The following is a 12,585-nucleotide window of genomic DNA, read 5'->3' as shown; positions in this document are numbered from 1 at the left end:
ATGCGAAGACAACATGCTATCAAATCTATGATGTATGAATTATTGAGAAAGACTGTCAGTGTTGACTTATTTATGAACTTAAAAGTGCTTTCGTTTTGACGACAGCATTGGCCACCCTGCAGTTCTTTTAAGTTTATTACATGTGTGACGTCACTATATATAATTCACGAAATATTAAATAAAAATCAATTTAAAAACGTTTACGACTGTTTTAGTCACCCTTAAGCTTACTTCGTATCATATGACCTTTTGACTGATGAATTTCATAGTGCAAGAGCACATCTCACGGTAAATAAAGCACACATCTGGCTGGCCTCTTGAATAAATGAGTCATGCTTGAGCGCACAGAGCTTATTAAATTGCTCCTCTTGCTGTTGTTAATGGGAGTAGAATTGTTATTGCATGCAGAAAATGAAGGAGTGTATCGTGTGCTCACGTACATACCATGTAGAAACTGCTCATACTACTCTACACTGCTGCCATCTAGTGGCATGAGACTAATCAGAAAATAATGTGCCCAAAGTTAAGATTAACCTGATCTAATATGAGGGCTATAGAAGAGGGGTCCACACTTTTTAAATGATGCATTCATACTTAAAATATGAAAATATGTTAAAAATATGTGTTATGCACTATAGGAATTATTGTTGCAATTAGCTATCATCACAACTTAATAACGTATGTATTCATGTATTAACAATGTACGTAAACCTGTTTAAATAAATGAAAGATATTTTATGGATAAAGTTCAGATTTTTTATTATGCCAGGCAATAATTGAAAAGGTATGATTATTTACAGGTGATTGTCGCATCATTACACTTTGACATGCATAAAATAACTTTCTACAAAAATGAAGGAAAATTTACCATTACTGCATTACATAGATTTGTACAGTGTGTAATAAAAATGTACATACCGTACTCTCAATCTTTACGTAAAAGCACAGAAATATTTCCTGAATCAGATCCATGATTATATATTTATTTTTTAAATCATCTTCATCTAGGACCTCTTATTTGGGTGTAATTTATTCATTGTAACTGACAGGTGAGATGATCAGCGGTGCTGAATGTTTACCTTTATCATTAGTCCAAGGGCTTAAATATGGATAGAGTTTCTCAGTAAAAAACTGATTGGTGAAAGAGTAGATATGAGACCTGGACTCAACATCGTAAAAGGAGATCAGACCCTCCTCATAATCCACAAACACACCCACCTTCTGGGGCTTCACTTTCAGGGAGAGAGACACAGGGGAAGACTCACCAGCTTTATACACGTTTCCATTACTTTGCCACAAACTCCAATTTCCATTCTCAGGACACAGATACAGATCCCTCTTCCTGTTAATGGATTCTCTTGCCACACCTAAACACCACTGTGTCATTCCCTGTACCTGCACCTCAAAATAAAACCTCCCAGAGGAAAAACCCTCCTTTCCCAGCACAATAATACATTTATCAAACCTCTTGCAGTAGTCATGCTTTATGTTTCCAAGTCGCACTTGTTTTCCATCTTCAGATAGGGTCAGTTCAGGGTGTGATTTATTAGGATCCAGAGTCACGTCCACTGAGAGAGAGAGAATTTGAATCACAACTTCATTCCAAGATTGTGGAATAACAAGTTCAGTCAAACTGGAATGCTGTAAATCCCTTATCAGTTCATTTAATGTACTGTGAGAATATATATGAGCGAGTATCATACACTGTACCTGCATACCGCTGGATCCTCTTCATCACTGTGACATACATGATAACAAAATATGATGAGATCTTTATTTACATATAGACATTTATGAATTGAATTCTTGTTTAAATGCTATAGGGCAAATAATACACTGCAGACTGATGCATGTGATTAAAAAACATATTTGAAAGAATGCAAGGACCTTACATTAGCAACCTGGCCTTTTTGAAAAGTGACTGTTTGCAAAAGTTTGATCATTCTGTAATAGCTGATGAATTGAGATAAGACAATTATTGTGAAATGAAAATCTGTGCAACCTACCAGTTTGACTGAGTTTCTTATCTAGAGTGTCCTGCAGCTGAGCCAGAGCACTCCTCAAAGTCTCCACACTCCCGCAAGTGTTAATACTGATCCCTGTCCAGATCTTGGTGTCTAACGGGCTGCACAGGGATGGATAAATCTACAGCAGGAGAGAAGCATGTTGAGTGTTGTCCTGTGATGTGCAGTGAGCAGACAGACGGACACTGACCTGTAGGAGGCGCAGGTGATCTTCAGTGTGTGAGAGCTGCTCCAGCTCAGTGTTTCTCCTCTTCAGCTCAGTGATCTCCAGCTCCAGCTCTTTAATGAGCTCTTCAGCCTGTTTCTCTTCAGCTTTCTGCTTCTGCTCCATCACCTCCAGCAGCTCAGACTGACAGCTCTCTATGGAGCGGATCAGATCCGTGAACAGCTCAACACAGTCCGCTTTCTCTTTTTCAGTGTTCTTCTGGTTAGTGAGAATCATGGGAAAAAAATCCTTTATTTTTCAGAACTTTTTAAAAACGTATCTACAAATCAAATATTTCATTTTCTATAAATACTATTAAATAATAAATAATTAATATAATATAAACTGTATATATGAACACAAACTTGCTTTTCTCAGCTTTATTGAGTGTTGGATTTCTTTAGTTTTCTTTATTCTGCCTTGGATCATTTGCAGCACATCTGTCCGTGACTTCATCAGCTGAGTCTATAAAGAACAGCAACAATAATAATAATAATAACAATGATGATGACAATAATAATAGTGCCTTAAAAGCAAGGTTCTCAAGGCAGAAAACAAGAATATAAAAAGACTACATTAACATACATAAAATAATAAAGTAAAATCAATTAAAAATGATCCTTGAAAAAACGTCTTAAGTCTGTTCTTCTCTTTTTGAGTATTCTAAAGACATGTTTTCATTTAGCTATGTCCTACCTTCTTCTTTACACTCTCCTCCTCTACAGGGACGTTATTGTGAGTCTTGTGCTCGGTCACAGTGCAGATCACACACACGCATGTCTGATCATCTCTACAGAACAGCTCAAGAGGTCTGTCGTGTTTCTGACACAAATGATCCTGGAGATTTTTTACAGGGTTGATAAGTTTGTGTTGTTTTAAACCTGGAACACTCAAATGACGCTTCAGGTGAGTCTCACAGTAAGAGCTCTGACACACAGGGCACGACTTCAGGGCTTTCAGTTTCGTCTTCGTACAGATGTCACACAACACTTCAGGTATTTTCAGACGATTTCTCTTTTTATAGAGATCTACAATGGCTCTGAGTGTTGTATTGACCTTGAGCTCAGGTTTTTGGTTGAATATTTTTTTACATATTGGGCAGTTGTAGTCCTTACTGTTGCCCCAGCATTCTTTTAGGCAGATCTGGCAGAAGTTGTGTCCACATGGAGTAGTGACTGGATTGGTGAACACATCCAGACAGATTGAACACTGGAGCTCCTCAGTCAGACCAGTGGAGGATGACGGGGCTGAAAAAAAAGATATTTGAAAAAATATGAACTTAATTTCTGATATTTCCTTCACAAATGAGGAAAATTATTATGTCTTTCAAGCACTAATCCATTATTTTTGTGGGTTAGACTTACATGGAGATAAATCCAGATTCCTGGCTCTTGGTTTTGGAGATTCTGACAGTGCTTTTGCCCTTTTTAAGATTTAAATAAATAAAAAAGGCCACATTAAGTCTTATTTCAAAATAAAAATGATGACCAGTAGATTCATAGAGTAATACAACAACTCACACATATTAATACTTTTTTTTAAATCGCATTTTCAAAAACTTTAAAATAAAAATAATTTATCTTCATATAGCCAAATAAAATTAAAGTTATATATTTTTTTCATCTCATGTTAGCTATAACAGGGGAAAAGGCCGTTTTATTTTTGATGGTGAAACATTCTTGGAGAAACAGTGACAGGAATTAAAACAATTTAAACTACTATTTAACTATCACTCCGGTCTGAGGGCTGGATTAGTACCCCCAGGGCACTGAAACTCATGAGCCCCCTTCCCCTGACAACCACACCCTCCAAAGAAGGTGATAAAAAAATGTCACAACCAGCAAAGTGCAGGCAGCTGACCTTCGCACCACCAGACCCACTCCACACACTCACACTGGTAGTGTCACATGATCCTTCAAAAAAATCTCTCTAACATACTGATTTTTTTGCTCAGCAATTAGTAATGGTTATTATTATGTGTAACGGTTATTATCTGTTTAATTGTCATAGTGTTTTAGTTTCCCTGTTTGTGTTCATGTGTTCCTTATTAATTTCTATAGTTAGTCATTAGTTTTACATCTGTTTCTAGTTCTGTTAATTTCCATTGCCTGTGTATTTAAATCCTTAGTTTCTTCTGTGCATTTTCCCGAGTTTTCGATGGTTTAACATGGTTGTGTTCTCCTGAGTTTGTCCCTGGATTTATTATTAAAGTTTATTTCTGTAAATCCCATGTCGTGCACATCATTACAGCCACCTCCAGTAACAGTATTAATATTAAGTGGCATGGCATCTTACAAACAGAAGTCATTGGCACATGCTGCTATAGTGGCACATCCGGTTTTTAACGGAATGTGCCAGCGAATAGAATACTAGACAGCTACCTAAGACCATAACATGCCACTATATTTCTTTCACGTACCTGTGAGTGTCAGCTGCGCTCTCATGCCTCTTACGTATGAATGGATGAACAAACATTCTGTTGTCTAAAGAAAAAAACGTTTCCAAAAAGTTTTAAAAAATGTCAGTTTCATTTCACTGAAAGCTCCCACCCACCTACATTAATCCCATAGCTCCTCCCATATTTTTTTTACTCACATGGAACAGATGAAGTTTTACAGCTTTATTGGCTGTTTGATACACTGTTGTTGGGAACATTTGTTAAGAGAAAGACCTGCGATAAACACATGGAAGATATATATTTTTAAGACATACCAGATACAGAAAGAATAGTACAGACAATACTTGTGAAGCCCTTTAGACACCAGTTGACTGCTGGAGGAAGCTATGACAAATGAAAAGCCAAAACATTTTCATTTCAACAGTCTCATTGCATTTGTGCCATTTATATCTTTTTACATATGAGAGAGAGAGAAGGAGAGAGAGAGAGAGAGAAACTACAATATTATGCATAACTAATGTATGATTTTTTTTCACATGAATTAAAAGTATGCTGTATCACCAACTATGAAGTCAATATTATAAAAGTCAATAGTATAAACTGCCTTTTTAAATAAATATCAGTTTACAGGACAGTTTTGTACAAGAATGGGACAAGAATGGGACCTAAAGTATTAACCTGGATTTTCCCTAAATTTTCTCACCCCATTGTCCCTTATTGGCCCGAGCTTTGCATCTGCACCTGTGTACAAAACCTCATCATTTATAAATGGACCGTATCATATCTATGATACCACATCACACCTTAACCACACCGTGTTTGTTCGTTGGCCAGAGGAGAACTGGCCCCCCGACTGAGCCTGGTTTCTCCAAAAGTTTTTTTTCCTCCATTCTGTCACCTGATGAAGTTACAAAGGAACTGAATCAACGCTGAACTGACTTCAGCTGAACAGCAGCCGAAATGCATCATTTCACGTTATCACTGTAAAACTGCTTTGAAACAATCTGTATTGTATAAAGCATTTTATAAATAAAGGTGACTTGACCATAAAAGTGGTGACTCCATAAGTATTGTGATTGATACCAGGTAGATAAATAAGGTCAAAATGCAGCGTCTACAGTGATGAAATGCTAGAGGTGTGTCATGTGTACCCTGCTCTTTTCATCTGTTGCTGCATGATCTCTGCTCTCCCCACAATGGCTTTGACAATCGGAGAGCGTGTGCAGCACTGCCTCCTGGTCCTCGTGCCCAGGCTGTTCTTGGCTCTCTTTAGGCTGGTCTCACCCGGCTCAAAGAGACCAAAACATCTCCCTCCTATCAGAAACCCACTGCTTACTCTCTCTGCAGTGCAACTGGCTGAAAAGATACGCCGAAGAGAGGTTTGGCATTTCATTTGCATTAGATCTGTCATGGCTGAGCATTAGCGAATGTATAGAGGCTAAATTAATGAATGAAAAGAAGGCTAATCAACATAATCAATTATTTAGTCTTAAGGTTTCTTGCGTTTTTTTTTTTTTTTTCACGGATAAATCTCTGTTTCTATTATGCCAGCCAGGCAACAATGTCTGTAGTGTGCACTAAAAGAATGACAGCTCAGCACCAAACTTAAATGTAATTTATTGATGTAACAGTGTTTCTGTTCCAAAGGTTTAAATCAGGCATGCTTTATTGCATATATTTATAGACTAGACTGTAATCTTGAGTTATCTTGTTGACTTTATCATGGATAAAAGTAACAAAGAGCTCTGAAGCCAAAATGTTCCGGCACAATAAAATCTAGACTGTGGCTCACTTCCCTGACCTTTATGTCCAAAGCTCCTACATGTGGAGAAAACATATTTGCACTGTGCTTTATTTGTTGCTTACTAAATAACACGAGACATGCCATTAAAAAAAGCCTTAAAACTGTCCAGAAAAAAAAAAGTTCAGTTCAACCAAAAATGAAATTGTGTACTTTACACACCCTCATGTCATAGAAAATATTTTTGAAGTTGTTCTGTGGAACACAAATGAGAATTAGAAAAACTGTTTTTGTCCATCAAATGAATATCAATTGGGTCAAAAAAACATGAGATTTAAAAAAGAAAATCTGTTCCACAAAAGAAAGTCATATAGGTTTGGAATGACATATGATATATAAATTATCAATTGAGAAATTTTTTAGTAAACATACTTTTTTATTATTACATCATTTCTTTTAAGAAAAAACCCTTTTTACACTACAGGAACTGCGAAATATGATAAACAATGTTAACAGGCTCCTCTGATAATGTCTGTGATTATGTCAGTGATTATGTACGCAAGTAATATAGAAGTCCTAAAACAACATCACTCTTCACTTACATATTCACCACTGTAGAAGGGGCTAGACTAAAACACCACTGCTTGCCATGGTCTTTTGTAATAATGAACATTAACCTTTTTGATTTGTAAATTCAGGTTACTAGTGTGGAGGTTGTGCAGGCCTACATTGACAGGATACAGGAAGTAAACCCACTGCTCAATGCTTTGGTCAAAGACAGGTGAGCACTCGCTTTATAAAGGGTAGTAACAATATTTATTGATGACTTAACAGGACATTTCACTATAAATGTCCACTGTCGTCTCTTTCAGGTTCTCATCCGCCCTTCAGGAAGCCGCTCATGCAGACAGACTAATAGAGGAGGAGAATGGAGGAGAGGAAGTTCTGAGGAACCGATTTCCACTGCTGGGTGTTCCACTATCTGTCAAAGAGTCATTCGCACTACAGGGTACACTTCCCATAATCCTCTCTGCCTTGCATCCATCTACACAGTATCACCCTGACTAGGTTTATTTTGAGATGAAGTCTATTTGACTGTAATTCTCGCTATTTTAACATGGAAATAAAATATTGGGCTACACTTTATTTTGATAGTCCACTTTAGACATTCTACTAACTCCAGTTAGGGTTAGTAGAATAGGTTGACATGTACATGCATAGTTAGTTACAGCCTGTAGAACGTCCGTTGGGGGACCATCAAAATAAAGTTACTTATAATTAAAAGAATGTCTAAAGTGGACCATCACAATAACGTATTACCAAATATTGATTTGAATTTTTACAATCCTACCTGTATACTCTTTTAAAGCTTCTGCTAAGAAAATATAGTCCATTCAATGCAATGTACAAATCAATGGACCTATCAACGACTAACTGATTGTACTGAAAATGACTTGGTATGGAAAATGTACTGTTTTGGACTAACACTATTTGTTTTCTAAGTGCAAGCTTCAAGATTGGTGAAATTATAAAACAATGTCAACTAAAATCTAAATCTTTACAATATCAAATATGTTTTCATAATATCATAATAACATATTTATTAATTTAAATATTGTAAAAATATGCAGATTTAAATGTCGAAGCTGATAGAACTCTGAAGAGAATATTGCTTCAGAATAAATTATATTTACTTTTGTGCTTTTTTTGGTGTGCATTTTTATATTTTTTACAGACAAGCAACTTTTTTACTTGGACAAGTGAATGACCGAGCACATGACAAGGCTTAAAGGGGTCATCGGATTTTCCACAAGTTGGTATGATTCTTTAGGGTCTTCATGTAAAGTTTTTAACATACTTTGGTTAAAATTCCTCAATGGTTGTGTAAAACAACACCCTTTTTACCTCCTCAAAAACAGCTCTCTTCACAGCGACCCGTTTCGGTCCATGTCTTTTTAAATGATAATGAGCAACTGCTCACCGCACCCCTCTCTTCCATGGGGGGTGTCAACACAAGACTGCCTTGGCAACCTGCATTGGTGGACAGTATACAAATGGCTGAGGGCAGATATATGCTAATACGGGACAGTTAATACGGGACAGTTTGTCAGTGGTCGTGGGCGGACATGAGCAAGATGACATCATATTGCTCAGAAAATAAAAATGGCTTGATTATTGAGAGTGTTTAGACTTTCTGAGGATTAAAAAAAAAGGAGTGAATGGATATTTTCCATTGTATGGTGGTTGTGTCCACACACTGCAAAGACACATTTATATGCAAACACCATATAAAAGTGAATTTTGCATCCAATGACCCCTTTAATGTCGAGCCCTGCTGTATAGGATAGTAGAAATTATTCATTTTTATGTTATCTGCACTCCCACAGGTATGCCTAATTCTGGCGGGTTGAAATCCCGAGGTAGAGTACTTGCCAATGTGGATGCTCCTCCCGTGGCTCTGTTGAAGAGAGCTGGAGCCATTCCTCTAGGTGTCACCAACACTAGTGAGCTTTGCATGTGGATGGAGTCCAACAACCACCTCTATGGGATCACCAGTAACCCCTATGACCTCGAAAGGATGTGTGGAGGAAGCTCAGGTCTTGCAAAAAAAAAAAAAAAGTTTTTTTTTAAATAAACCTTATATAAATATTAAACTCATATTAAGACTATACAAAAATTATATTTCATTGGTCACGGTTTAAATTACATGTTTTTTGCACTGATGTTCAGCTTAACATAACATTAAAAAGTTGATAATTAGCCATAAACTATTAAACATCGATTCTTTCTTGGTCAAAGAAATCAAAACTAACTTTAGCTGGAAATAACATTATTCAAGATCCACTATAAAACCAGACCAATCTCTGTTACCTTCAATTATATGTTTATCTCTGTAAAAAGCTGCTTTGAAACAACCTACATTGTTAAAAGCGCTATATAAATGAGGATGACTTGACTTGGAAAATTGAAAAATTAAGGTGGAGAGGGAAGTATCATCGGTGGTGGTGCATCTGTGATAGGTATCGGTTCTGACATTGGAGGAAGTATCCGCATGCCGTGTTTTTTCAATGGGATATTTGGCCACAAACCATCAAAAGGTATGCATTTTGCTGTAAGAACAATCAGAAAAACACACAGCTTTCTGTTAATAGGACAAATAGGGTGCATCTTAACATAAAAGGGAGAGTTTGATTTAATTTCAGATGTGGTTTCAAATGAGGATCAGTTTCCCACATGTTCTGGTCTCCAAAATGACTACCTGAGTACTGGTCCAATGTGTCGCTACGCTGAAGACCTGCTCCTTCTTCTGAAGATAATGGCTGGGCCCACTGCAGACAAGTACATTCCACAGATATAAACCAGAGAATGCAAAAATCAGTTTTTTTTTTGTTTGTACTCACACCAAGTATTATTTTCTAGGCTCTTCCTCTCAAAAGAGGTGGATCTGAAAAAGTTACATTTCTTCACTGTGGTAGATGATGGTAGATCTCCATTGACATCTCCAGTAGACAAACAGCTCATTGAAGCTCAAAAGAGGCTGAGGAACAAACCAAAACAACTACTCCATTATTTGCATTTAACATACACATATATAATACTTCTGTAATCAGCTATATTGGTGAATATATGCAAAATACTAATATGAGCCTTATTTGAAAAATGTTTGTTGTTTCTGTTCGCAGGTAGCTGCACGTTTAGAGGCGGATCTGGGAGTTACAGTTAAAGAAGTTAGTTTTCCTCAGCTCAAATACTCTTTTGAGATTTGGGACACATTCTTGGCTCTACCTGACAAGGATGGCATGGTGTGTAGTATACCATAAGTTACTTAATATTCAGTATTATCATATATTTGACTGGATCAAATTTGTTTCATGACTGGCAATTTTTCACAAGATCGACACTGTTATTGAACTGAACTGAATCAACATTGAACTGACTTGAGAGCTGCTTATAGATGAATTGAACTCGTTTTTATAATTGATGAACTTTACACAGTGAACTGAACCAATATTGAACTCACTTGTCTTATGTATATATTGTTTACTTGCTTTCAACAAATGACTGTAGCAACCACAAAAAACATGGTACATGCAGAGAATTAGAGCAAGTTTTTTGTGTGTCTGTTTATTCCAGCCTCCACAGTCTTTTGTTGAGCTAATGGCAGATGGAGGCTCCGTGTGGCCTATTTGGGAGCTAATAAAGAGGACATTTGGAAGATCTGAACACACTGTGGCTGCTATTGGTAAACTCGAACACTGTTTGCCAACAATTACTATTTAGTATTAGATCAGTCATATTTTAACTGTGGTTGTTCAGGGTTGAATAATTGGGGCTTGTTCTGATCTTGTTCTTCAAACGTCTTTCAAAGTAGCAACCGGGAGGAGACGCATGTATTTCCCTTGTGGCTGATTTCAGGTTTGGCTCTAATGGAGAGTTCTCACAGCTCTAAGCCATCTCAGTTCATGCTAAAGCAGAAGGAAGAACTGCAAAGAGAGATGGAGGATCTGCTGGGGACAGATGGAGTGCTGCTCTATCCTTCTCATCCTCTTCTCGCCCCCAAACACCACCACCCCCTATTTACCCCATATAATATCGGTTACACAGGTAACAGTTGCTTAACTAACAATCTCAAACATAAGCCTTTATGTAATTTAATTGATCATATTATTGTTAGCAGTTACCATGTGTCAGTCTCAATCATTAGAACCAGAGATTGTTGTGCCTTTATCATATATTATTAAACACACAATGTCCAATTTTGGAAATTTGATGCTCTCGATCTGGACAATAGATATGGAGTCCATTAAGTAACAATAACCTTAATAATGTGTCTATTACGGTCAAGAAATGGATTACAAAAAGTTACTAAAGAGATTAAAGCCATTATTAGTTGAAGGGATCAGACAGGCACAGACTTCAATATTGAGTTTATACATTGCAGTAAGGCTAATCAATAACATTAGGACTGTCAAATAGAGGTAGTTGGAAATCCTTTAAATGTACAGCAAAGAATATAAATTAATATAATTGAAACCACTTTCACTTGTTTTCACCTATTTCTAGGGATCCTGAACATCCTCGGCCTGCCGGTGACCCAGTGTCCACTGGGATTGAGTAAGGAGCGATTGCCTTTGGGCGTGCAGGTGGTGGCTGGGAAGTTTCAAGACCGTCTGCCCTTGGCTGTGGCGCTCTACCTGGAGAAGACTTTCGGAGGCTGGGTCGATCCTGGAGTGGCTTGAGCAGTGAAGACACTGGAGGAAATGCTGGATCTAGGCATGACATAGCAAAGCAAGTTTCTCAGAAATAGACCACCTCAACAAACATTGATTTAAAGGGATAGTTGACCCAAAAATGAAATTTCTCATCATGTACTTGCCCTCACATTGTTCCAAACTCATAGGACTTTCTTTCTGCGGTGAAACACATAAGAAAATATTTGAAGAACATTGGAAACCAAACAGTTTTGGTGCCCACTGCCCATTTGGACAATTACACTGAAACACTTATCCAATGATCTTCTTTTATCATCTTCTTTCTTCCACAGATGAAAGTCATACAGGTTTGTAACATGAGGGTGAGTAAAATTACAGAATTTTCATTTAGGAGTGAACTGTCCCATTAAGATAAATCAGTAGTTAGAAAGCTAAGGTCTTTAGTAAGTAAGCGTAATCATTTAAGCAGCATATCTTAAGAGAAGGCTTTAGGGATTTTCTAAATAGTTATTTCAGGTCCTACCTGATTCTGATCCTGAAAGTATATGTAACTGTTGTGCTGAATGTTGTCTTCAAGAGTACTCAAAGCAGAACAATTTCACTTGATTCAAATAATACAGATGTTATTGCAAACAGAATGTAATTTAAAACCATCCAAATACCTTTAAGTTAAAGATAGACTTTTTAAACCATTTGTAAAATATGGGTGAAAATACCCTTAAATTAAAACTTACGGTTGGAGTTCACCTGTCATTGTTCCACTTCAGAAACGTTGCACTGTACCAAAGGTTTCTTATTTCAGCATTGTCAGCCATGTTATTAAAATCTGTTCAACATTTGGGTCACAGACTTTTGAACACAGATACGGTGTAAAAATAACAACTCGCAAGAACTAGGTTGTGTCCGTTTACTGGCAACCAATATTATTTATACCGAGGCTTCAGCAAATGACTCATTCAAATCTGGACACGTTTTCATTTATTTCATCCTTAACAAAAAAATAA

At 37.0% G+C, this 12,585-nt stretch overlaps 2 protein-coding genes across 2 annotated transcripts; one reads left to right on the top strand and one right to left on the bottom strand.

Moving 5' to 3' along the window:
* Nucleotides 1–742: 742 nt before the first annotated feature.
* Nucleotides 743–4,795, bottom strand: btr09 (bloodthirsty-related gene family, member 9). Its single transcript, XM_077228160.1, has 8 exons — nt 4,649–4,795; nt 3,594–3,652; nt 2,926–3,476; nt 2,599–2,694; nt 2,215–2,448; nt 2,007–2,145; nt 1,711–1,737; nt 743–1,568 (listed from the first exon to the last, which is right to left on the bottom strand). Exons 1-8 carry the CDS (start codon nt 4,702–4,704, stop codon nt 1,030–1,032), a joined length of 1,701 nt encoding a protein of 566 aa, XP_077084275.1. The 5' UTR covers nt 4,705–4,795; the 3' UTR covers nt 743–1,029.
* Nucleotides 4,796–5,806: 1,011 nt separating this feature from the next.
* Nucleotides 5,807–12,417, top strand: faah2b (fatty acid amide hydrolase 2b). Its single transcript, XM_077228155.1, has 11 exons — nt 5,807–6,006; nt 7,067–7,149; nt 7,241–7,377; nt 8,756–8,965; nt 9,347–9,466; nt 9,572–9,707; nt 9,789–9,906; nt 10,052–10,171; nt 10,503–10,611; nt 10,785–10,973; nt 11,433–12,417. The coding sequence occupies exons 1-11, from the start codon at nt 5,824–5,826 to the stop codon at nt 11,606–11,608; spliced, it is 1,581 nt and encodes a 526-aa protein (XP_077084270.1). The 5' UTR covers nt 5,807–5,823; the 3' UTR covers nt 11,609–12,417.
* The last annotated feature ends 168 nt before the right edge of the window (nt 12,418–12,585 follow it).

This window comes from Siphateles boraxobius, unplaced genomic scaffold (assembly GCF_051911475.1).
Source record: "Siphateles boraxobius isolate OS27281-9 unplaced genomic scaffold, OSU_SipBor_1 130, whole genome shotgun sequence".
Lineage (NCBI taxonomy): Eukaryota > Metazoa > Chordata > Actinopteri > Cypriniformes > Leuciscidae > Siphateles > Siphateles boraxobius.
The sequence above is the reverse complement of the archived record's forward strand: the minus strand, read 5'-3'. Positions and strand labels throughout refer to the sequence as shown.